This window comes from Trachemys scripta, chromosome 2, assembly GCF_013100865.1.
Source record: "Trachemys scripta elegans isolate TJP31775 chromosome 2, CAS_Tse_1.0, whole genome shotgun sequence".
Lineage (NCBI taxonomy): Eukaryota > Metazoa > Chordata > Testudines > Emydidae > Trachemys > Trachemys scripta.
In genome coordinates, this window is record NC_048299.1 from 259,176,708 (window position 1) to 259,199,429 (window position 22,722).

The window sequence follows — 22,722 nt, forward strand, 5'->3', positions numbered from 1 at the left end:
ACTCCATCCCCCCCTCGCTCCGTCACTCGCTCTCCCCCACCCTCACTCACTTTCACCAGGCTGGGGCAGGGGGCTGGGGCTGAGGGATTCACAGTGTGGGAGGGGGCTCTGGGCTGAGCCTGGGGCAGGAGGCTAGGGTGCAGGAAGGGGTGAGGGGTGCAAATTCTGGGAGGGAGTTTGGGTGCACAAGGGGGCTCTGGGCTTGGGCAGAGTGTTTTGTGTGCAGGAGGGGATATGGGGTACTGGCTCTGGGAGGGGGGTTAGGACTGGGGCAAGGTGTTGGGGTGCAGGAGGGAGTATGGGGTCCTGGCTCCGGACGGGGGTGGGGGTTGGGAGGGCTCCCACTGGGGGGGGCACTTACTTCAGGCGGCTCCCAATTGGTGGTGCAACAGGGCTAAGGCAGGCTCCTTGCCTGCCCTGGCCCTACTCAGGCACATTGGCACCTCCTCCCCATCCTGAACCGGTCCACCCCCGCACCCTGCCAGCCAATAGTGCACCACATGGCTACGCTGCTCCCAGAAGGGGCCAACATGCCCCTGCGGCCCCTGTGGGGGCACCGTGGCTCCATGCGCTGCCCCTTTCTGCAGCTACCGCTCCCACAGCTTCCATTGGCCACAGTTCCCCATTCCCGGCCAATGGAAGCTGCGGGGGTGGGGCTTGCAGGCAGGAGCAGCGCACAGAGACCCCAGTCTTCCCCCCATCCTCCCCCCCCCCCCCGCAGGGCCATGTTGGCCACTTCTGGGAGTGGTGTGGCGCTGTCACAGCTGGAGATCACGATCGACTGGGAGAGTCTCCAAGATCAAGCAGTTGATCACGATCGACGGGTTGTTGACCACTGATTTAGAACAAAAAAAAAAAAAGCTTTTTTGAAAAAATAAAAATTTCCTGCATTTATAGTGTATAATGAAGCAAAATGGCTCATTTAAACCCTCTGCTAATGGCAATATAGTAACTTCTGAGTTAATGTTTGGATTTTAAAGTAATTCCTATGCCTAGTTTATGACACAGAAATACTTCTGATGCTAATTTATGGAAGTAATGTGGTTCCTCTGCTCAAGCAGGGAATTAAGCAGTGGATCGTATACCATTTAAATTACGGGCATTTTGCTATTGACTGCAACAGGAGCTGAATCAGGCACTAGATGTCTAATTTTGCTGCTATTCATTCGGGAGTCCAATCCTGCAGTGTTTTAGTAATTGCAGGAAATGTTTCTGTTGTTTGTGATGTTAGTGAACACAATTGACTCATTAAGAAGATCACTTTTTTATCTTCAAACAAACAAGCAAAGAAAAATCATAGTGAAAAACAAGATTCTCTTAATAAGGGAGTCTGTGATGGAAAATCTGACCTTGGGAGTTGGGTCTACATACTAAGTCACTTCCAAAACTTAGTCTGCCTGCTAAATGCAGACCAGCTTTGCCAAAGCTTTCTTTTGCCATCCTTCTAGAGTACAGTGAGTATAACCAGTGAGTTCCTAGGATGGTGACCATCTATAACATTAGCAAACGATCTTTAGGTTTATTTAAATCATGCAATATTTCCTCAGCCACCTTCTCCCTCCTAGTTATTAGCTAGTCCCCTTTGGGATTCAACGCCCTTGCCCATCTCCTTACCTTGCAGCTACAATTTCTCTTTCATTCTTCTTCTGTGGCAGAATCTTGGGGTCGGGGGTGTGATTTGAAAATGTCATAACTTTCTGAGTAGCAGGGAACTGCCTGTTTTAGGAGCATGGTAGCAAGATGCAAGATTTCATTGCTGAGTGGCTGGTTGAATCTGACCTAAGTTGACACTGATTGGAGGAGACAGCAATGTGGCTGGGTTGATAGGACATGGGATGTGGCGTTAGGAAACTGGGATTCTATTCCTGCCTTGGCCACTGATTCACTGGGTGACTTTGAGCCAGTCACTCTCCCCATAATGATACTTAGCTCTCTGTGATCTCAAAGCACTGTACACACAGATGATACATGTGTATAAATCGGAACCATTAGAACAAATTGACTCGGCCTTGTGAGATGATTACATGGTCTCTAGTTCCTTGTGGATGGGTAACTACATCATAGGTGACACAGATTTTCATGCAAATGGGGGCAATAGAGACTGAAATACCTGCTTGTGCTCGAGAAATGGTCCCTTCAGAACAGGGAGGAAGGATTGGCAACCATTGTGTGGAACTTTGTATGGTACAAACTCTGATAAATGTAAATTCCTGGTTTACCAAAGTTTGCTTATGTCCCCCCGAGCTGTGCTACATTCTCCAGTGCACTCTGGATTTCCTAACCAAGTTTTGCAGGGACTGGCTTTAAAAGAGAGACATGCTTTGCAGAGCAGCAGTTTCACAGCTGCTGAGTATTCACTGGGGTTAGGTAACGTGAGTTATACTTTGGAAGCCAACTGGCCATTTGATTAGGAGTCGCAGGTGATCGAGGACACAATCTTCTCCCCCCCCCCCCCCCCGCACCTCTGTGAGGGAAACAGAGGGTAACAAAGCTAGACCTCAGTCTGCTAAGACTCCAGATCTCCCCTTTTCCCCATAGGCCCAGCATCCTCCAGTAAAAGTCCCATGTCTCTTTACTTCTGGGAGCTGGCCCTTTTGGCCTTTTATCTGCACTGGACATTGGCTGCAAGTTGTGACAAAATAAACATTCATACAAGTCACTAAAGCTAATCTCCAAGTCCTGTTCCTATTTAATCTGATTGCACCTGCATGGTGCTGTGAGGAAGGTGAAAAAACCCACCAGCTACTGATTTGGCCCCAACAATAAACAATTCCCTCTTGACCTACAAAACTGGCAATCTGTCAGACCCGCAGATTCCAGAAAACACAGCTCCTGTATTACAACTACATGGAGGAAAGGTGAGGTAATGACAGTGGAGCAAGAGGCTCCAGAAGACTAGGGCAAGGGTTTAAATTGAGGTGGGGCAAGCGAGGAGCCAATCCATTCCCACCTCCCTCGGGCTGACCAATAGGAGGCAGAGAGCTGATGGGGTAGAGGGCCCATCCTTATGTCCCTCTGGCATGCATTCCCCGCACCCTTTCCTTCTACGGTGACCAGATGTCCCAATTTTATAGGGACAGTCCCAATTTTGGGGTCTTTTTCTTATATAGGCCCCTATTGCCCCCCACCCCCGTCCCGATTTTTCATATTTGTTGTCTGGTCACCATGTTTCCCTCTGTCCACCACCATGCAGTGCAGTCATGGTGTTTAGTTGTGTTTTTGTCCATAAGGTTGTTTAAGGGTTGGTCTGTTTCAAAGATATCTTTTCAGAGACCCTGCTCTTTATTTTGGGTGTGTTTTGGATGATTACAAAATCTTCACCCAACTGCAGGCAGATGTCTTTGAGTGCATAGTCATCATGAAGAAGGCAGGAGTTGGTGGGGAGAGACTGCATCTGCTTTGGTAGACTTTGGACTTCTCCTCTCTGAATTATTGGATGTAAAATTAGTTTTAAAAAATTTAGCCAGCTTTGCATGGCACTTTCTGTTTGGTCTGCGGGCCTTGCTAAAGCTAGCATGGGAGCCAGGCTAAATGACAAAGGAGTCCTAGTCTGAGTATTCAGGATCTGAAATGTTAGCCCATAAAGTTATACGGGTAAAATTCACCCCTATTCAGAGGACTAAGACAAGACCCATGGAACCACAAAATATGGCTCAAGTGGCACTTAAGTGGGACATAGTTTTTGTCTGTTTAAGATCTCCTGACTCCTAGTCCTGTGCCTGAACTACGAGAGAGATGTTAGTCATGTTGCTAAATTCACAGTTGGAAGATACTCAGATACTATGGTAATGAGGGTAGTATAAGAACCTACAGAATAGAATGAGTTTGCCTTGTGCATAAGTCTGAATTTCACCGTAATATCATGTTTGCAATTGTACTTAAACATATGGGACCTGAATTCAGTGGAGTTGCACCTGCCTACACCAGATCTGAATCTGACCCATAACGACGATGTAAAAGAGTACTATGTTGTTGATACCAGTGTAGTTTTTTTTAAAGACAGTATTATAACAGAGAGCTTTATAGGTCCATAAAAGAAATCAGCCAACTTTCCTTATCAGAACTGAAATATTAAAAAAATATGAATTCTTCATGATGTGTCAGATTTTGGTCCCTCCATTGTGTCTGAGTTTACGACTGTGTAAAATGACATCAGAATTTAACCCAGTGTTTGTGTATCTGCTTTCTAAAACATCACTGGGAAACAATGAACATACTATACTTGTATCTATACATTACCATCTTTTGATATCAGCTGCAAACACATTTCAAAAAGTTATCTGCTAGCTCTTAGTTAGGGTTGTTTTATTTTAAACCAAGTCACACTTTTAAAATAAAATGTAGGTTTAAAAAATATTTCTGAACAAGGAGGGAGTTTTATGACATTATAGCGCAAATATCCACATACCCAGGATTTGTGTATTTGCTTTTCTTAATTGTTTCTGAGCCATTACAGCTATATCCATTCAGACAGAGATAAAGCGGTCTTGGTTTCAGCTGCCGTGTAAAACAGTGCTGTGCTTGTGTTTTGATACAACTTCTAAATTCCAGCGTGGTCTACAACCCATTAAATGGTGAGATTTGGTGCCAGACAGAGCAGCTGTGACCTTACACACTTGAGCTTTCTCGAGCTACTGCAGATCACTCCTAGACAACAGAGACTGCTTAAATAATGGGGCCGCATTTTAAAAATTGTCCCATGACCTGATTTCTACAGTCTCAGGAAGGTTGAACATTAAATAAGGATGGACGTTGTTTAATAAATAGTGAATTAGGGCCCAGTCCTTCAAGACGCTGAATATTTTGAACTCTCATTGCAGTCAGCACTTTGGCACCAATTAGGATTAGCGCCTTATAGAACAGTTTAGTTAATGTCCTGAACTCTTTAGATTTATTTTCCTCCATAATGGTGTCATTGTTAGCATTGTGTACATTGTTGTTACTTGGCTTAAATGTTTACAAAGCATATAGGGGTTCTGATCAGCTTGACCTACTTAATAGAACCTTCATCACAATTCTCATTGTGTTTTGTTGTTGTTGTTGTTCAAGACACAAGCTGTCATCCTTTAACAATATTGATGAATAATTAGGAAAAGATGTTGGGTTAAAGCTATGGCTCCATTTAGCTAGTCATACCCAATCAGAAACAATTGCACTTTTGTTTGTGAAAACAAGGCGAGCAGCTGTTTGGCTTAGAAATGCTGAATACCACTTATGCGCATTACAGGCTCGATTCTGCTCCTGACTGCCTTTAAATCCCATCAATTTTGGAGACTTCTCGACACTTCAGAGGAGGGGCCCCCTGAGGAATCAACCCCTATGTGCAGAATTAGAGTTCGAGCGAGGCACTGAGTCCCCTCTACTCCCAGAGAGTTTAGGGGAAGTTCAGGGCACTCAGCACCTTGTAATGTCAGATCCTTTTTATACACTCGGCAACCTGCAGTGTCAAATTTAGTCCCCGTTGATTTTTTTAAATAAATGATTATAGTGTTATTAACCCCAGGTTCACTATGCATAGTTTTGCTTTTAGTAACTAGTTTATATGTAGACACAGGGGAAAAGCACAAAAATGCCAAAGCAAACATAAAAAGGAGGCATTCCCAACCTAAAGCATATTCTTCTTCTGTTATTGATGTCGTACTTCACCCAGACTTTCATTTCTCTTTTCATTTAACACATTTATAGTGTCTATCATAGGCCTCAAAGTGTGATATACAATAAATAATAATAGTCCTTAAAGCCAAGTATACAATTAGTGAGTTGTTGAGGAAGCTCTCCCAATGCACCTGAATCTAGATCTACTTTACCTCCTGGTGTTTCATGTTGGGACTTTTGCTGACCATGCTGTTTCAATCATTCTAAGTTATAAAGTGGGTTTTCATCTGTACATTGATTCCGCATTAGTCTTCCAAGGCAGTAGTGCCCTATCTTCCCTTATTCCACATACCTGTTTTTGGAAGACTCCCATTCTAGACTCTTACACTCTGATTCTCCAAGTACTCACACATGTTTAACTTTATGCATGCGAGTAACCCTGTTGACTTCTGTGGGATTACTTATAAGTATAACATTAAACATGGACAAAAGTATTGTAGGCTCCCGGGCTTAGTGAATATTATTACTACTTTCTAACAATGTGCTTTGAGGATTGCAGCTAGTTGTCCTCTTCTTGGTGTGCAACTTTCTAAATTGCACACCTGTTACAAAACACTTGACAAACACCAACAAATTAATTGGCACAACAACCCCTATTGGGTAGGTCAGTCCCTTTTGTAGATGGTAAGAATTGGACACACAGGAGCTCAGTGACTTGCACAGGGTCACAGAAGCTGTCCATTGCAGAGTGGAGAACAGAATTCAGATCACCTAACCCCAGGCCTTTCTTTGTTCTATTTGTCTATTTTGCCCATTCTAATTATTTGATTTAAGTGACTTTATTCATGGGATTTACAAAAGTGTTGGCCTAACTCCCCTCCCAGTGAAATCAATGGTCAAATTCCCATTTCCTCCACTTGGAGCCTTGGATGTTCAGTGCAGTTGAATGTGCGACCTTATTTTAGTTACTTTATTATGTAGCTACTTTCAGTTACTAATTTTGTCCCTCAGTCATAGAGGCCTCTGGGTTTGGAGCACCATAAAAATTAAATTGTTAGCTTTTAAAATGCAATCACTTGCTTTATTCTAAACAATCCTATGGAAAAATGTCAACTTTCACATTTAAATAGCCTGATCCCATAGTCCTTATTACAAAAACAAAAAAATACCCCTTCCGTTATTCCAAACTCCAATGAGAATTTTGTCTGAGTAAAGACTGAAGGATAGGGTGCATAGGAATTGTAATGTGGACACATCTGTTATTCCATAAATGAAGTTATTTTTCTTTACTGGAAATTGCCCCACATTTTCTAATAAGCATTTTCTGGGAACACTGTTATGACATTAAGCAAGCTTAAAGCCTCGATAGAGAATGAAAGAGAACTGCAGTTCTCTGGAGAGCGAATCCTGTGTTTTATGCAAGAACTGGATCCTTGCCTACTCCCACACCACCCACTCTACAGCCAATTACACATTTGCTAGGGATATTTACAGAGCTGAACACACAGCTGCAGTTGATTCTGTTTTATTGCAGTAAACTCAGATATGTTGAAAAGGATGTTGCTCATATTTAAACCTTTGGATCATGTACAGTAGTAGTCAAAATGTGATGTTCCAGCCCTCATTGTACTAATACAACAGGGATTTCATGAAGCACGTTTGAGGGATCCAAAATGCTAAGTTGCCAGGTGGCTTTTAGGACCTCTGATTTTATCTCCTTCCTTCTTCCAATATGACAATGTAAAGATTAATAGGATGGAAGCAGGTCACCCCAGAACTGTTTGTGTTTCCCTTTATTTCGAGGGGGCAAACATACATCTTTCCTTGGATCTTCTCTGACAGTATCTCAATTCAGAGTACTTGTGAATACGGTTATTTGTTCAACATGGGATGAATTATTTCAGGAACTTTGTTACTAGTTGGACAACTGAAGGTATGAACATTTTCACATACAAGATCATAAATTAGATTCTGTACATTACACTTCTTAAAAGGAAAAATAATAAACAAACAAAAAGTGTGTTCGTTACTGCTCCTCTATGACATTTAATGATTACCTTAAATTGGATGGGGAGTATTTTAAAAAAAATCGTTTTAACATTTTTGGATTAAAACTTGATTTCCATCCTTTTCTTGGGGGACCCTGACCAGTTCTTTGGAGGGTCTGGATCTCACAACAGGAAGCTGGAATGAGCGGAGGTTCTCTCTGGCCTCAAATAAGCAGCGAGCGGATACCAAGTTTTACAGTAGAACCTCAGAGTTACAAACACCAGAGTTACGAACTGACCAGTCAACCACACACCTCACTTGGAACCGGAAGTACACAATCAAGCAGCAGCAGAGAGAGACAAACAAACAAAAAAGCAAATACAGCACAGTACTGTGTTAAAGATAAACTACTAACAAAAAAATAAAAGAAAAGTTAAGTCAATGTTCAATTGTCAACTTTTGAAGGAACAAAAGAACAACCATAACGTTTTGTTCAGAGTTGTGAACTACCTTCATTCCGGAGGTGTTCGTAACTCTGAGGTTCTACTGTACAAATGTTTCTTTAAATTTTTACCAGCTGAACATCCTCTTCCCCTCAGTTGAAAGCTGAGAGAACTGCAGTTCAGGTTTCATCCTCATGTGAAGTCACCATCCAAGTCTTCCAAATATCTTGCCTGCAGCAAAAAGTGAGAAGTCAGGACCTGATATTTTTAACATAAAAGTAAACAAAAAAATTATAGCACTGTTATACATAACAAGGGACAATACAAGGTGACAACTTTTTTCATGTGCTTTGCAGTTCATCTTCAAGATTTTAACACTTACAAATAACAAGCTGTGCTCTTGTTTAAAGTATCTAGGATCTGGGTATAGCCTGGGGATGAAATCCTTGCCCTATTCAAGACAATAGGAGTTTTGCTACTGACATCAATGGAGCCAGAATTTCACCCCTGGTATTTTCATTTTTTTAAAGTGGTGACATATGACAGCAGAATAAGGCCTAATTCTGAACTGGTTAGTGGTTTTTTTCACTTTGCTAACATGTAAATCTGAAAAGGCTTGACACCTATCACTGCCACATCTACTTTATTTTTTAAATTATATGTGCAGTTGTGGTACCAACCCATTCACAGCAAGATTCTGGTTCATGAATTAAACATAAGCTATTATTATTTATTATTTGTATTATCATAGTGCCTACAAGTCCAGCATTGGACCAGGAGTCCTGGGTTTGCCAACCCTCCAGGATTGTCCTGTAGTCTCCAGGAATTAAAGGATTACTCTTTAATCATGTCATGTGATGAAACCTCCAGGAATACGCCCATCCAAAATTGGCAACCCTAACCAGGACCCCACTGTGCTAGGTGCTGTAGAAACTTAGAACAAAAAGGATGTCTCTGTCCCAAAGAACTTACAAAAGCATAGTTCCATTTTCTCCTTCAGCAGAAACAAGTTCAGATGGCTTGGGTGGTTTCAGGGGATACTTCTGTCTCTAGCGTTGGGTGCTTAACACTATTTGGAAGGATTTTGGAGAACTGAAAATACCTGAACTCTATCCAGCACTATATCCAGCTGTTTTCAGAAATTATCAATTGATGAAGTATCCCCTGAAACCCAATAATCCATTTGAATTTGGTTTTGCTCTGGAAGAAAACTGAATCATACTTGTGGCAACTTCATGAACTAGAAATTTGCTGTTAATTGGGTGGCAGCACAACTGCACAGATAATGAGTATGGGTGAAATCCTGGCACTGTTGAAGTCAGTAATGACTTCACTGGGCCCAGGATTCACACTGTATCATTGCATAAAAAAGGGAAGAAGGAGAATCTGGGGAACTACAGACCAGTCAGCCTCACCTCATTCCTTGGAAAAATCATGGAGCAGGTCCTCAAGGAATCCATTTTGAAGCACTTGGAGGAGGAAGGTGATCAGGAACAGTCAACATGGATTCACCAAGGGCAAGTCATGCCTGACCAACCTGATTGCCTTCTATGATGAGATAATTGGCTCTGTGGATATGGGGAAAACAAAGCTTTTGATATGGTCTCCCACAGTATTCTTGCCAGCAACTTAAAAAGGTATGGATTGGATGAATGGACTAGAAGATGGATAGAAAGCTGTCTAGATCGTCAGGCTCAACGGGTAGTAATCAACGGCTCAATGTCTAGTTGACAGCCAGCATCAAGCGGAGTGCCCTAGGGGTCAGTCCTGGGGCTGGTTTTGTTCAGCAAGTTCACGGATAACACTAAGCTGGGGGGAGAGGTAGATACACTGGAGGGTAGGGATAGGGTCCAGAGTGACCTAGACAAATTGGAGGATTGGGCTAAAAGAAATCTGATGAGGTTCAACAAGGACAAGTGCAGAGTCCTGCACTTAGGACGGAAGAATCCCATGCACTGCTACAGGCTAGGGACCGACTGGCTAAGCGGCAGTTCTGCAGAAAAGGACCTGGGGATTACAATGGACGAGAAGTTGGATATGAGTCAACAGTGTGCCCTTGTTGCCAAGAAGGCTAATAGTATTTGATATTGGGCTGCATTAGTAGGAGTATTGCCAGCAGATCGAGGGAAGTGATTATTCCGTTCTATTCAGCACTGGCAAGGTCACTTCTGGTGTATTGCATCCAGTTTTCGGCCCCCCACTACAGAAAGGATATGGAAAAATTGGAGAGAGTCCAGCGGAGAGCAACGAAAATGATTAGGGGGCTGGGGCACATGACTTATGAGGAGAGGCTGAGGGAACTGGGCTTATTTAGTCTGCAGAAGAGAAGAGTGAGGGGGGATTTGATAGCAGACTTCAACTACCTGAAGGGGGCTTCCAAAGAGGATGGAGCTTGGCTGTTCTTAGTGGTGGCAGATGACAGAACAAGGAGTAATGGTCTCAAGTTGCAGTGGGGGAGGTCTAAGTTGGATATTAGGAAAAACTATTTCACTAGGAGGGTGGTGAAGCACTGGAATGGGTTACCTAGGGAAGTGGTGGAATCTCCATCCTTAGAGGTTTTTAAGGCCCGGCTTGACAAAGCCCTGGCGGGAATGATTTAGTTGGTGTTGGTCCTGTTCTGAGCAGGGGGTTGGACTAGATGACCTCCTGAGATCTCTTCCAACCCTAATCTTCTATGATTCTATGATAAATATATTTTTTAAAATAAAAAGTGATCTGCTGTTTTGTATCTGTTAAAACTGCACTTTTGGTACGGTATGGAGTATTGCATCCAGTTTTCATCCCTGCTTTAATGCTCTTTTCTTCACTGACCTCACTAATATTTGCATTCAGGCATCTATAAAATTAAGTGCTTCTTTGGGATAGTTCCAGTGAAATTTTGCAATATTCACTTATGCCAAGTGTTGCTGCAGGAATTCCTAGTATTTTATTATATTTCAAGACTTTCTCTCAAACTTAAAACATTGTGCATACTAAAATCAAAGAAACACTGTTACGAACCGTTTTGTAAAGGGAAGGAAGGCTAATGTTAATTGTAAAATCAATACAAGAATGTTATTTTAAGAACTAAATGTTTATTCGTAAACGGTATTCATAGAATATTAGTGAATACTCAGATTATCAGTAGGCAGATGGCCAGTAAGAATGACTATTATTTATTTAATAGTTTTTAAAAGTTCTGAGTGAAATCCTACCCTCCAAACAGTCTCCGATCCAAACTAAAATTTCAGCCTCTCCTTCTGAGATCTCCATATGGATGTCTAGCCATCAGTTGAAGCTAAACTCATGGCTAAAACAGAGCTCTTAGTCTTCCCCCCAAGCCCTCCCCACTACCTCCGTTGCTGCCCCTCACACTTGGGAGGAACTCCCCATAAAAACCTTCCAAGCTACCTCATTAACCTTCTTCAGAACCTTCCTTAAAACTCTCCTTTGCCATCATGCCTACAAAGCACTTGATAATGGTTAGGTTTGCTGAGACCACTGCCTGTCATGCTGACCAATGTTGTCTCACTGTTTCCTTGTGCTCGTCCATCTGTCTGTCTGTATCCCTCTGGTGTCTCTTGTGTTATATGTGTAACCTCTCTGGGGCAGGGTCTTTTTGTTCTATGTACAGTGCCTAGCATAATGGGGGCCTGTTATATAACTAGCATCCCAGGCACTGTGGTAATACTGTAATTAATAGTAACAATAGAACTCAATGGCAAAACTCCCATTGACTACAATGAGGTCAGGATTTCACAATAAAATTTTTGACTCTGCCTGCTCATTGTGCACACAGCTATTCTGTGGAACCATGTGTTCCTGTCACTGTTACTCTCACCTCATCCTCGCCTGCACTGTTTCCTCTCTTACACTGTTAGACTAGGGTTGCCAACCCTCCAGGATTGGCCTGGAGTCTCCAGGAATTAAAGATTAATCTTTAATTAAAGATTATTAGGGCTGTCGATTAATCACAGTTAACTCATGCGATTAACTCAAAAAAATTAATCGCAATTAAAAAAATTTATTGTGATTAATTGCACTGTTAAACAATAGAATACCAATTGAAATTTATTAAATATTTTGGATGTTTTTCTACATTTTCAAATATATCAATTTCAGTTACAACACAGAATACAACGTGTACAGTGCTCACTTTATATTATTTTTTATTACAAATATTTGCATGGTAAAAATGATAAAAGAAATAGTATTTTTTAATTCACCTCATACAAGTACTGTAGTGCAAGCTCTTTATCATGAAAGTGCAACTTAAATATATAGGGTTTTTAGTTACATAACTGCACTCAAAAACAAAACAATGTAAAACTTTACAGCCTATAAGTCCAATCAGTCCTACTTCTTGTTCAGCCAATCGCTAAGACAGACAAGTTTGTTTACATTTATGGGAGAAAATGCTGCCCACTTCTTAATTACAGTATCACCTGAAAGTGTGAACAGGCATTCACCTGGCACTGGTGTAGCCAGCACTGCAAGGTATTTACATGCCAGATATGCTAAACGTTTGTATGCCTCTTCATGCTTCAGCTATCGTTCCAGAGGACATGCTTCCATGCTGATGATGCTTTTTAAAAAATAATGTGTTAATTATATTTGTAACTGAATTGCTTGGGGGAGAATTGTATTCTCCTGCTTTGTTTTACCCGCATTCTGCCATATATTTCATGTTATAGCAGTCTCGGATGATGATCCAGAACACTTTCACTACAAATTTGACAAAATGCAAAGAAGGTACCAATGTGAGATTTCTAAAGCATTCGACCCAAGATTTAAGAATCTGAAGTGCCTTCCAAAATCTGAGAGGGACGGGGTGTGGAGCATGCTTTCAGAAGTCTTAAAAGAGCAACACTCCGATGAGGAAACCACAGAACCAAAACCACCAAAAAAGAAAATCAACTGTACAAGAGTTTGCCAGGGCTTGACCCTCTCTGGGGCGGTGGGGAGCCACACCGGTGAGCTTGGGAAATTCGTCCGGCCGTGGGGTCTCCCTCGGCAGCTCTTGCTGTAACCGGAAGAACACGGTAAGCCCGGCCCTGCTCAGGGTGGGCAATAATGCTATGTCAGGAGCTCAGTTCCTCAGTCAGGACTGAGCAACAAATGAGTACAAAGTATTAAGCCCGGGCCGTAGGTCAGGGCGGGGCAACAAACGCTGAGTCAGGAGCTCAAGCCCTCAGTCAGGGCTGAGCAACAATAGTACAAAGTATTAAGGCCAGGCCCTAGGTCAGGGCGGGGTGACAAACGCTGTGTCAGGAGCTCAGGCCCTCACTCAGGGCTGAGCAACAATAGTAGGCCCCAAGCCTCAAAAGGACTGGGAGAGGGGGAGACTGCCACCCACGGGTTGGGTGGCAGGGGGGATGCAGGCCCTCCCACTCCACTGCGTCCCAGCCTGGGGCCCTAGCAGCGGCAGAAGTGGGGATTCTGGCCGCAACATACTGACATAGGCTCTGGCAGTGCTGCAGCCAGACTGGGGTCGGCTGCCCCCGGGCTACTTCCACACTCCCTCTCGGGGCCTACCTGGGTCCTGGTGTCGGCCTCTGGGGGATCCAGGACCATGGGTTCGTCAGGGCAGGGATTGATCAGCAGGTCCAGCGGCTCCTCCAGATAGCGGGCGCAGGGCAGGTCCGGCAGCTCCTCCGGATAGCGGGCGCAGGGCAGGTCCAGCGGCTCCTCCGGATAGCGGGCGCAGGGCAGGTCCAGCGGCTCCTCCGGATAGCGGGCGCAGGGCAGGTCCGGCAGCTCCTCCGGATAGCGGGCGCAGGGCAGGCCCAGCCAGTCCTGGCGGCCGTCTTGGGCCGTGGGGTCTTCCCAGTCATGAGCTAGGCTGGAGACGTCTGGTCACTCTGGCGGCTGGGGCCTGACTGAGCTGTGAGGGCGAGCTTTTATACTTCCGGGTCGCCGCCTGACCCTCTGAGGGGTGGACTCAGAGCTCCCTAGCTCCGCCCACTCCGGCCTCCGGATGGGCTCTTCCCCCTCCGGGGTGGCAGGGAGCCACACCGCCTCACTACATCAACCTTCTGCTGGTGGCATTTGACTCAGATGATGAAAATGAACATGCGTCGGTCCGCACTGCTTTGGATCGTTATCGAGCAGAACCCATCATCAGCATGTACGCATGTCCTCTGGAATGGTGGTTGAAGCATCAAGAGACATATGACCCTTTGGCACATCTGGCATGTAAATATCTTGCGACATCGGTTACAACAGTGCCATGAGAATGTCTCGTCTCACTTTCAGGTGACATTGTAAACAAGAAACAGGCAGCATTATCTTCTGCACATGTAAACCAACTAGTTTGTCTGAGCGATTGGCTGAACAAGAAGTAGGACTGATTGGACTTGTAGGCTCTAAAGTTTTACATTGTTTTATTTTTAAATGCAGGGTTTTTTGGTACATAATTCTACATTTGTAAGTTCAACTTTCATGATAAAGAGATGTAACTACAATACTTGTATGAGGTGAATTGAAAAATAATATTTCTTTTGTTTTTTACAGTACAAATATTTGTAATAAAAATAAATATAAAGTGAGCACTGTACACTTTGTATACTGTGTTTTTATTGAAATCAATATATTTGAAAATGTAGAAAACATCCAAAATATTTAAATAAATGGTATTCTATTATTATTTAACAGCGCGATTAATCACGATTAATGTTTTTAATTGTGCGATTAATCGTGATTAATTTTTTAAATTGCTTGACAGCCCTAAAGATTACGTCATGTGATTAAATCTCCAGGAATATGTCCAACCAAAATGGGCAACCCTATGTTACACCCACCTATCACATCTTGTCTTAGGCCCAGTCCTGTAACCTACATCACACATGCAGACCCCTTGAGCTTGCATGGAGTATTATTGAAGTCCACAGGGCTTCATGCTGGCACAGGTGTCTGCCAACATAGATCCAGTTGCAGGATCAGGGCCATAGGGTTATAAAATCTTTGGGACGGGGATTACTGTGTATTTGAATAATAGTTAGCACAGTGATGCCTGAGTTCCAATTGAGTTCTCTTGGCACTACTTAAATATATATGTTATTTTTATTATGATAATGACTTTGCAATTGAATAGAATATATTTTAATGCTTTAAAATTTTTCATGGAGATTCTTAAATCAGCAAAGCAAATCTAAGCTGGTAACTTTGAATTAGCAGGACACTGCAAAGCTCTGCAGTTTGTCCCTGTAACACCCCACACTTGTAAACTTAAAGAAATTTTAAATGAAGCAAGAGAGAGCATTTTCACCATTCTGTTATTTAATTTTTCACTATTCTATTACAGTAATTTACACTTCACTGCTTAGATATTATAATCTCTCCACTGGTTATGCATGCATGCTAGCAAAATGGTGGCTCTTTGTTCTATATCCAGTCATTCCTTGAAGTTCCAGGAAGCGTGACACTAAAATCTCATCTCATCTCAGGTTCCCTAAAGATCTATATGAGGAACTTTAACTTCAGTTTATTATCCATCATATTAATCTATGGAAACTAAGAGAATTTTGCATATTTATGGTACAGTCATCTAACAGCTGTAGTTGCAAGCTGAAGATATGTGAGGATTGTTATTATTTTTTGTAATATTAAATCATAGTTTGTAACCCAGGCTCCCTAAGACAACACATAAAATAAGTAGGAAGGTCCTGTCTCTTTCATTTTGTAATTCCTGTCAAGACAGCAATACAGTACATTAGCTATTTGTGTGCAGGATTAACAGTAAGTAAAACAAATGAGACCATACCACATGAGTATATAAGTAAATTCATGAGTATATAAGAACGGTCACACTGGTCCATCTAGTCCGATATCCTATCTTCTGACAGTGGCCAATGCCAGGTGCCCAGAGGGAATGAACAGAACAGGTAATCATTAAGTGATCGATCCCGTTGCCCATTCCCAGCTTCTGGTAAACAGAGGCTAGGGACACCATCCCTGCCCATCTTGGCTAATAGCCACTGATGGATCTATCTTCCATGAATTTATCTAGTTCTTTTTTGAATCCTGTTATGGTCTTGGCCTTCGCAACATCGTCTGGCAAAAAGTTCCAGAGGTTGACTGTGCGCTATGTGAAGAAATACTTCATTTCGTTTGTCGTAAACCTGCTGTATATTAATTTTGTTTGGTGACCCCCTAGTTCTTGTATTATGAGAAGGAGTAAATTCCTTATTTACTTTTACTTTTTCCATTTGATGTTTCATTTCCATTTGATGCATGTTAGCATTTGAAGACTACATTGCACAGGAAATATTTTAAAATGAATAAACCTTACTGATAAATTGTACTTTAGAGTATACAGCAGTAAAACAAATGTCAGTCATTCAGCCTCCAAAGATTGCATTAAGCCAACAGAGACCATGTTATTTCTGTAACTGTTTTAAATCAACAGGAATATTATACTGAAGCCAGAACTATAATCCAGTAAAATTTGATATAATCTTGTTGGGGGGCTTGAGAGAGAGATCACTTTTTCATCTTTAGACAAAGTCAAAATCTGTATTGTATATATTTTAAATGATAGTTAAGAAATAGCTTTGGGTGGGCTGATACGGTACCCATTTCAGCCAAGTTTCTTAAACTGAAAAGGGCTTATCTACATGAACATTTAGTTTGTGGCAACCTGGGGTATGAATCTACCTCAACTAGCTTACTATGCACTAACTGTCCTGTGAACTCTGTTGACACACACTAGCAGTTAGTTAGCGCACTTTGATCTACCCTGATTTGAAATGGGACTAGATTAAAGCACACTTACAAACTGTTAGTGCATGTCATCAGGGTCCGCAGGGACAGTCAGTACTCGGCAGGCTAGTGCAGAGTAGATTGCCATAAACTAAATGTTTGTGTAGACCACTTTAACTATGTGGTTCTGTGTTGTACTATGCTGGTATAGTTAAAGTAGCACAACTCCCCAGTATGGATGCACTTATACCAGTATAAATGAGCTTATGTTATAGCTTACTCCCATATGGGAAAGGAAATAAACTATACTGGCATAAGGCACCTTTATACTGGTATAACTGCATGCACATTAGCAGTTGTACTGTTATTATTTTGGTTAAAATCGCATCCCTAACTGCCATAGTTATACTCGTGCAAGATCTTTATGTCCACCAGGCCTAATATGACAAGTGAGAAATCTAGCAAGCAAAGTGCTAGCCCGTTTGTTAAGCCCCTTGTCAGCAACTGTCATGCAATATTTCAGCCAACATTTCAGAAATTGAACAACAATATTTTTTAGAAACTGGATGACAGCAGAATAATAGCCCCCTTGTTGCAAAATGGTTCAGTTCCCCCCTAGGAGCTTTTCCCCCTTCTCCTTAGTTTCTTTAATAAAAAATGAACGCAGTGGTCTTGTCCATGCTGTGACTTCTTGACAAAGCACATACCCTCTAGGCATTTTATCATCAAAACTCTAATAGAATCATCATCCCACTTTGCTGACTGTCCAGGCTACCAGCAAGGCTGAATCCCAGGAGTCCCCAACCTGGAATACACTGAAGAGATTGGGGGGGGGTGAGATAGGGAGAGAGACCTAGCTGACCGTTAGAGACATCTGCTGCTATTCCTGTAATGGCACACAGGGTCTGAGGAGTGAAGATAAAATCACAGGGGCCATACTGTTCATCAGATTTGAGAGCTTTTTAACAAACGGCCTTGACTCATCCATAATTTTTCTTAAACCTGACATGACAAAACAACCGCCCCAATAATACTTTGGTTTTTTATAGAACCTTTCAGTGAATAATATAAAAATACCGTACAAACATGAATGAAACTTCACACCAGCCCCATGAGATCCCCATTTTGCAGAAAGGGATATTGAGGCACGGAAGTTAAGAACCTTAGCTAAAGTCACAAAGAATCAGTGGCAGAAACAGTAATATAAACTAGGTACCCTATTTCCCAGTTCTCTGTTCTAACCATTATATCACATTGCCTCCCTAAACCACAACAGATTAGAATATAAACATCTTTCACAGTTAAAGTGGGTTTAATGTGCACTCATTATCAGTTACGAATAAGGTAAATTCACGACAAAAGTATCCTTTTCATGAAACATTTCTGTGACAATTATTTTACTTGCAGTAAAAAAAAAAAAGTAATGCCATACCTTTAAAAAACATTGATACAAAAACTACAAACATTGTAACTTTATAGAATACTTTGATTAGACTCAGAGGGGGCTGCATTTCACTGGGGAATGAATAACATTGTCTTTTTCTTCCAATCCACTGTTCTGGCCTTTTTAGCATGAATGGCATGGCCTCCTCCTTTCTGCGTGATTCTAACTTTTTTAAGTGCTAAATAAATCAGGTCAAATATTTTGTATCCAAACATTGTTTGTCAGAACGTGACCATTTTTCACTGAAAATGTTCATTTCATTTGATTTAAAAATAAATTCATTTGAAACTGACAATGTTTCACTTCCTAAAATTGGTCAGTTTTTTGATGAAAATCTGAAAAATATTTTCAGGAAATTGAGAAAAAATGAGTTTTTCTATAAAATGTCCTGCAAAAAAAAAAAAACATAATAATCATAACTGGCACTTTCTGACTAACTCTAGTGCTAAGTGACTTTAACTCCCATTCATTATAGGCACTTAGCATCTCACAGACTTGGACTCTTAGGGTGAAATCCTTGCCATTGACTTCAGTGGGATTAGGATTTCACTTTTAGGCCCTGATTCTATGCCCTTAGGCAAATACGTATGCATGTGTTTAATTTGACTATTATTAGTGCTATTGATTTCAACAGCACTAATCAGGCTTTAGACTGTAGACTGTTTGGGTTCAGAATCTTATTGGCCTATAGATTTGTAAAGCACCATGTGAATCATGGTATTGTAGGAAAAATTGAATGATACAGTGAGAGCAGTTAAAAATTCCACAGTTTTGAACGATCCTGCTGTTTCCAGTGATATTCCTGACATCTGTAATTGGAAATTAACCTTTAAGTGATGGAATCCTTCAAAACTATAGAACTCTTATGTGTGCCAAATGTAGCTCTTGTCTGTTTTCATACCCAAAAAAATTATTCCTACAGACAAAAAGGCCCAGGAAGAGAGAAGCATTAAGCATTACATCTTACCATTCTGGTTTGCCTTGGCTGGTTCTGGTCAGGTTCAGTATCCAACACCATAGTGTCTAAATGCCCGAGTCTCCATAATTATCAGAATTGAGCTGATTCCTGCTATCCTCTGTTATTTCTCCATTGACTCTCTAGTGTAGGGCCTGATCTAAAGCCCACAGAAGTCAATGGAAAGACTCAATGAGTTTTGGATCAGGTTCTTAGATACTTAGCATCTAGTTGAATAGTCAATCAGGAGCCTGCCTCATTACCTATCCCTTTTCATCTTTTCAGACATAAGAAGCAAGTGGGTTAAACAGGGAATTAACCCCTTGCATATTGGTGTATTTGAATTCTTTCAGTGAGGTATTATTATTATTTTATTTTCCATTTATTTATTTATTAGTTATTTATTGGCAGGGTATCAGCAGATGTGAAAAAATGTATGAATTTTAGTTCCACTGGAGAAATGAACTGATTGAGTAGAATACAGTGTCCGTATTGCAGCATCTGCTACCACAAAGAGAAGCCTAAGTCCACCGCAATTGTAATACATCCCTTCTCTTTTCTCTGTAGGTCTGTCAGTTTGTGGTTTCTGTGAATGGACTCAATGTTCTCCATGTGGACTACAGGACCGTGAGCAATCTCATTCTGACTGGCCCTCGAACTATTGTCATGGAAGTGATGGAGGAATTAGACTCCTGAGAAGGAAATTTCCTCACTGGAAGCTGTGAATAGAAATAGAAGAACCAATGCAAAGCCAGACAACACAAGGGGGCAAAACCTTGCCTTGTCTAACTAGATTATTCTGCCTTTCAGGTGCTTTCCCCTTCAGTTTAACAATAGTAGCTGTGATTCATATGCTAAGAAGTGAACAGTATATATCAGCATGTTATCATTTAGGACCCGATCCTGCAAACTGTTCTGCTGAAGACAAGGACCAGGTCTTTAGTTGTCAATCCAGCTGTATCTGTTGGGATGGTATCCTACTTAAAAGGCTACACGTAACTTCCCTTGCCGTTCAACCATGTGATCACAATACTTGAAAAGAGGAATGTTTGGTAAGGACTTTCTATATGGTTGGCATGGCATATGAATGTTAGCGTACTCCCCCCGATGTAATCTAGACGTGTCCGAAGTGCGTCCCCAGGAGAGTAGCTGCCTGCTACTGCTCCCTCTCTATAATCATAGAGCAAAGAGAAAGGTGATCAACTTCAGACGTTTATAGTCAGTGAATTCAAACAAGTAGCAGACAACATTAGAATTCATAGATATGAAAAAACGTGTGCGCCTTTCTGTGGAATGCACTGAATTACCAGAGATGGGTAGTCCTATAAAAACCTGCAGCAATTGTTCTATGAAGGAAAATACAAGAGCACACAAATGTTATGGATGTGTGCATTAATTTTTCATTTTGAACATATGGCCTTTGAAAACCAGACCTCTTATCTAGGTGTCCAAGTACAGATTTAGGAGCCCAAGTTTGAAAATTTTGGTCTATATACCTTCTGTCTAAACTACATGTGGCTCTTAGTCTCCTGGTAACTTGTCGATGTGGTTCTTTTCACAAAGTCTGGATATCCCTGATATCAGAAGAATGATAATATTTTAGAGAGCTGAAGTCAGAGAATCACAATGTTAGCATTAGCATTGAAATATTTAGTAGCTCTGATATGGTACAGTACACTTCAAATTGAAGCAATGCACTTGAATGTGTCTTTGATTATCAGCATTTTCAAATCATTAAATGCTTGAAAACTACAGATGTGTCACATAATTTACATCTGATGCAATTATTAATAACACATTATATTTAACTGACTCTTCCTCACTTTAAAACCAAGCAGGAATTTTTGTTGATGAACTTGTGAAAAAATATTTTTAAAATGTATATTTGAATGATATACTTTACTGAATCTAAATTGCTTCTCAACTCTGTGATATCTGGGGTGCCATAGGTCTCAAACTGAGATTAATTGTATGTATACAGTCTTGTTCACAAAACATAACTATGTATATCTATAGATTGTAGGCATTCTGGTACTGTTCAGTTTATATGCAGTAATACTTTTTAAATTAAAAAAAATGAATGCTTGACCTTCAGTGCGAGAATACCTAAAAGCATTAACTACCTATTTTTGGTATTTTTCCCTACTAAGAGTATTGACTATGTTTATATTAAGGAATTGGCCTCATCACACATTCTTCTTGCAATATGATTTTCACTCACTCAGATATTTGCACAGGCTTGATCAAAGGAATAATAAGACTTTGAGATTATATGACTTTGCAACATCATAAGTGAAATTGTATGTTTGCTTATTTTTTAAGCATAGCAAAAAGACTGTATTTTATGACTGACTCACAATCAAAATTCCTCATAATTCCTTCATGTTTACCAGTGCAAGAAGATCTTAAATGCAGCTGAGAATACTATCCCTATACTAACCCTGTATAAAAGCCTTGTGTTTGAGGGATTCTTTTAACATGTCACTTTGTATCACATTTGCTTATACCTTCTATTAACATAGCTGAAGAATGCTTGTACACATCTAGCACCTTCATCAGACCTCACTAATGTATTGCTAGTTCCATAATACTAAGTGCAACTAAAATAAATAGATTGCCGCAAAAGGGTTCAAATACACTAAAATTTCCATACTGCATAATATTATGTGATATGGCATTAGTGTAGAGCATTTAGGGCTTTGGTCAGCTTCAAATGAACTTGATTAAAAGGAGTAGGATGAAGTCCCAGGCAAGTTACTAATATGATATAATGGCTGCAATTCAGCGTATATAGGAAGGGTAATGCTTCCCCAAATACTTCTAATTTGTTATATTCTTTATCTCTCTTTAAATCTAACTTCTAAATATTAGGATGGGTTAACTATTAAAATATGAAGGGTTCTTTTACAGACAATGACTAGCATTTTGTTAATATCAGCATGGCACTTGTATTTTATGTCCTTTGATGTAGTTAATATGCTGCTACCACTTCCCTGTATCCTCCAGGCAATTATGAAACTGGGTCAGAATTTAGCTTGATAATGAAATACAGAGAGCTCTTGAGACCTTAGTAAGAAGTGAATGCAGTGAAGAGGAAAGGGAGCTTTGTGCATATCATTATAGAATACAGCATTTTGATTCATGAGATACATTCGTTTCTGTTGCAATTTGAATGTCATTACTTGCCTGCCATTTAATGGCAATTTCCATATTGTTTTCTAAGCTTGATTTGTGATCCAGCTTTGAATAACTTCTTTCCCTCTTCTTTGTTTCTGAGATGTTTAAAATTATCTACATATTTGAGCTGTGCAATTTCTTAAAGCTATTTGTGAGATTTTTAAAATTATAACTATATGTATCATCTCAGATTAGAATGTTATCTAGCTACACACTGTGATGTGTTTCAAATCGCACTCCCCGTCAGTTCCTGGCCTATGCTGGGGAAGCTAATGATCCAACCAGCAGAACAAATTCAGTGATGAATCCTGGTCACGTGCCACCTGAGGCACATTGCGCAATTGCACATACACTAAGAAAAAGACTCACACTGAGGCCTGGTCTACACTGGAGGGGGGGGGGGGCGGGATCGATCTAAGGCTAGGTCTATACTACCCGCC

The 22,722-nt window shown here is 41.1% G+C and overlaps 1 protein-coding gene across 4 annotated transcripts in view; it reads left to right on the forward strand.

Annotated features, from left to right (window-relative positions):
- The window catches only part of DEPTOR (DEP domain containing MTOR interacting protein), a 114,227-nt gene extending 91,573 nt beyond the window's left edge, over positions 1-22,654 (forward strand). For all 4 annotated transcript variants that reach the window (XM_034763527.1, XM_034763526.1, XM_034763529.1 and 1 more), the window contains exon 10: positions 19,673-22,654. In XM_034763527.1, the coding sequence (XP_034619418.1) occupies positions 19,673-19,801 (129 nt within the window). In that variant the 3' untranslated portion in view covers positions 19,802-22,654. The remainder of the gene's footprint in view (positions 1-19,672) is intronic.
- Positions 22,655-22,722: the final 68 nt, after the last annotated feature.